General features: G+C 44.9%; 1 protein-coding gene across 1 annotated transcript in view; it reads left to right on the forward strand.

Moving 5' to 3' along the window:
- Positions 1 to 2,434, forward strand: part of LOC106808821 (signal transducer and activator of transcription 5A-like) — a 9,525-nt gene that overhangs the window by 3,399 nt on the left and 3,692 nt on the right. Inside the window, exons 6-8 of the mRNA XM_014811689.1 lie at positions 1,080 to 1,161; positions 1,579 to 1,715; positions 2,335 to 2,369. Coding sequence (XP_014667175.1) covers positions 1,080 to 1,161; positions 1,579 to 1,715; positions 2,335 to 2,369 — 254 coding nt within the window. The remainder of the gene's footprint in view (positions 1 to 1,079; positions 1,162 to 1,578; positions 1,716 to 2,334; positions 2,370 to 2,434) is intronic.

A 2,434-nucleotide genomic window follows, 5' to 3' on the forward strand; every position in this document is an offset into this window, starting at 1 on the left:
AAAGTTTATTCCGGTTACTACAACAAGTTTGACTTTATATCTTCATCATTTCGACATCAACGCTCATTCCAACGTTACAACAATGCCTGACGAGAACCATGAAATCAACTTTCATCGGCCTTATAATAAATAATTGGATAAATATGAGATAAATTTCTTCCTAGTTTGCACCACGCACACCACACTCACTATGAGCGGGTTTTGAATCACCGACTGTTTTCAGTTTGCCCAATCTTGAGCTTGCACAAACATATGATTATTAGGATTTCAAATGTTATATCATAACTATATAATTATAAGGTCGTATACCTTCTTTCCTCAATGTGTTTGGCACCTTTGTATAAATATTAAATGATTATAATAAATAATTGGATAAATATGAGATAAATTTCCTCCTAGTTTGCACCACGCACACCACACACTCACTATGAGCGGTTTTTGAATCACCGACTGTTTTCAGTTTGCCCAATCTTGAGATTGGTCAGCCAAACTAGGGAATCCGCAGTTTGGGCAGCACAATCATTGCACAATCTCGAGATTGTGCAGATTCCAAGTTTGGGTACAACATGAACATGCGTCAGTCAGGCCATCGGCTCTCCATCTGCTCTTTTGCCCATCCATCCATCTGTCGATCTATTTAGCTATCTATCTTTTGGAATTTCTTCCTATCTACCCATCTATTTATCCATCTTTCTATCTATCTGTTTGTCCATCTATCTATCTATTCATCTATCCATCCATCCATCCATCCATCCATCCATCCATCCATCCATCCAACTATCTATCCGTCCATTCGTCCCTCCGTCCGTCCGTCCGTCTGTCCATCCCATCCCATCCCATCCCATCCCATCCCATCCCATCCCATTCAGTGCCATCCCATGCCATGCCATGACATCCCAAGCCATCCCATCCCATCCCATCCCATCCCATCCCATCCCATCCCATCCCATCCCATCCATCCATCCATCCATCCATCCATCCATCCATCCATCCATCCATCCATCCATCCATCCATCCATGTATCTATATCTCGATATCTTTTTGTATAAATGTTTTTGTCATTTTCACACGTTATTCAGGAGGTGAACAATGGCCTGGATGGTCTGCAGCAACATCAAGAGATGTGCAATCTGCAGGTCCAGCAGTTTGTGCGAACCAAAGGTACAGCATGGCCACAAGGGCATACCTGCATTGTTATGTAATATTAGCATGCAGTAAGTCAGTTCAGTGATCTCCTCCCCTGGTAATTTCAAGAGGCTGCAACCACTCCTACCTGATCGCTGTCAATGTCTTCACAGAAAGTGTGGAGAAGAAATAAAAAGTGTGAAAGGATAAAAAATGGAATGGATAAAAAGTGTGGAAAGGTGTGGAAAGGATAAAAGGTGACTAACCTCTCCCCCATATCCATCTCCTATGTACACGATGCAACACTATTTCGTCATGGTACCATCTACCTTCTGCAGATCCTTCCGACCTCTGCCCTTGCCAGCATAACTTTTCACTACGGTGTGTAGGTCTTAGCATGAATCGAGTTCAGTGTGTGACCGAGAGTGACTTCTGCTTGTATTGCTGTTGCAGCACAGCTAGAGAAGTGGACGCAGCTCGTGCAAGCTCAGCCAGAGTACACCAGCAAGCTAGAGCAGGGCAAGCAGGAGTATACTACACTGTACCATAACGTGTTGAGCCAGCAGACGAGAATACGCAGCGAGCGACTGGTATGCTAACGTGTTGACGCTAAAAAACGTTCGCGTGCACGCATGTTTACACGCATCCACGCAGACACAACAACAAAAATTGCTCGAATGCACACATAGCCAGCGAACCGTTTATCTATGTATGCAGACACCGAAAGTGCTTACGTATGCAGGTAGACAGCAGAACTGCTTGCGCAGACCCACAGACAACGGCAACAGGTGGGCGGAGATGTCATCATGATCTCCATGCCGTGTCGATCAACAATAATTTTTAATACGGAGTAACGCCTTGCTTGTTGACGACTCCTGCGTTCAGGTGTTCCCGGGATAGTTATCATGGAACGGAGCCGCCTACCCTTTCGATTTTACATTTACACAATGCAAGGTCAATTTTGACAGCTCTTGTAGAACTGAGCTGGCGACCATGTCCAATTTAACATTTATACAACGGTCAATTTTGACAGCTCTGGTAGAACTGAGCTGCCGACTCTTGTCCGAGTTCGCATTCACACAAAGGTCAATCTTGACAGCTCTGGTTGGTAGAACATAGCTGTCAACCCTTGTCCGAGTTCACATTTACGCATAGGTCAATTTTGACAGCTCTGGTAGAGTGGTAACTGATGACTAACGGCTGTTGTAGGAGATTGCGGTCAAGCAGAGCGAGATGCTGACCCCGTAGGACGAGTTGCAGACGTCCGTCTAACAGGAGCTGGAGCGGTGGAAGGCCAAGCAGAAACAAA

The sequence above is a fragment of the Priapulus caudatus genome, unplaced genomic scaffold (assembly GCF_000485595.1).
Source record: "Priapulus caudatus unplaced genomic scaffold, Priapulus_caudatus-5.0.1 Scaffold308, whole genome shotgun sequence".
Classification (NCBI taxonomy): Eukaryota; Metazoa; Priapulida; class Priapulimorpha; order Priapulimorphida; family Priapulidae; genus Priapulus; species Priapulus caudatus.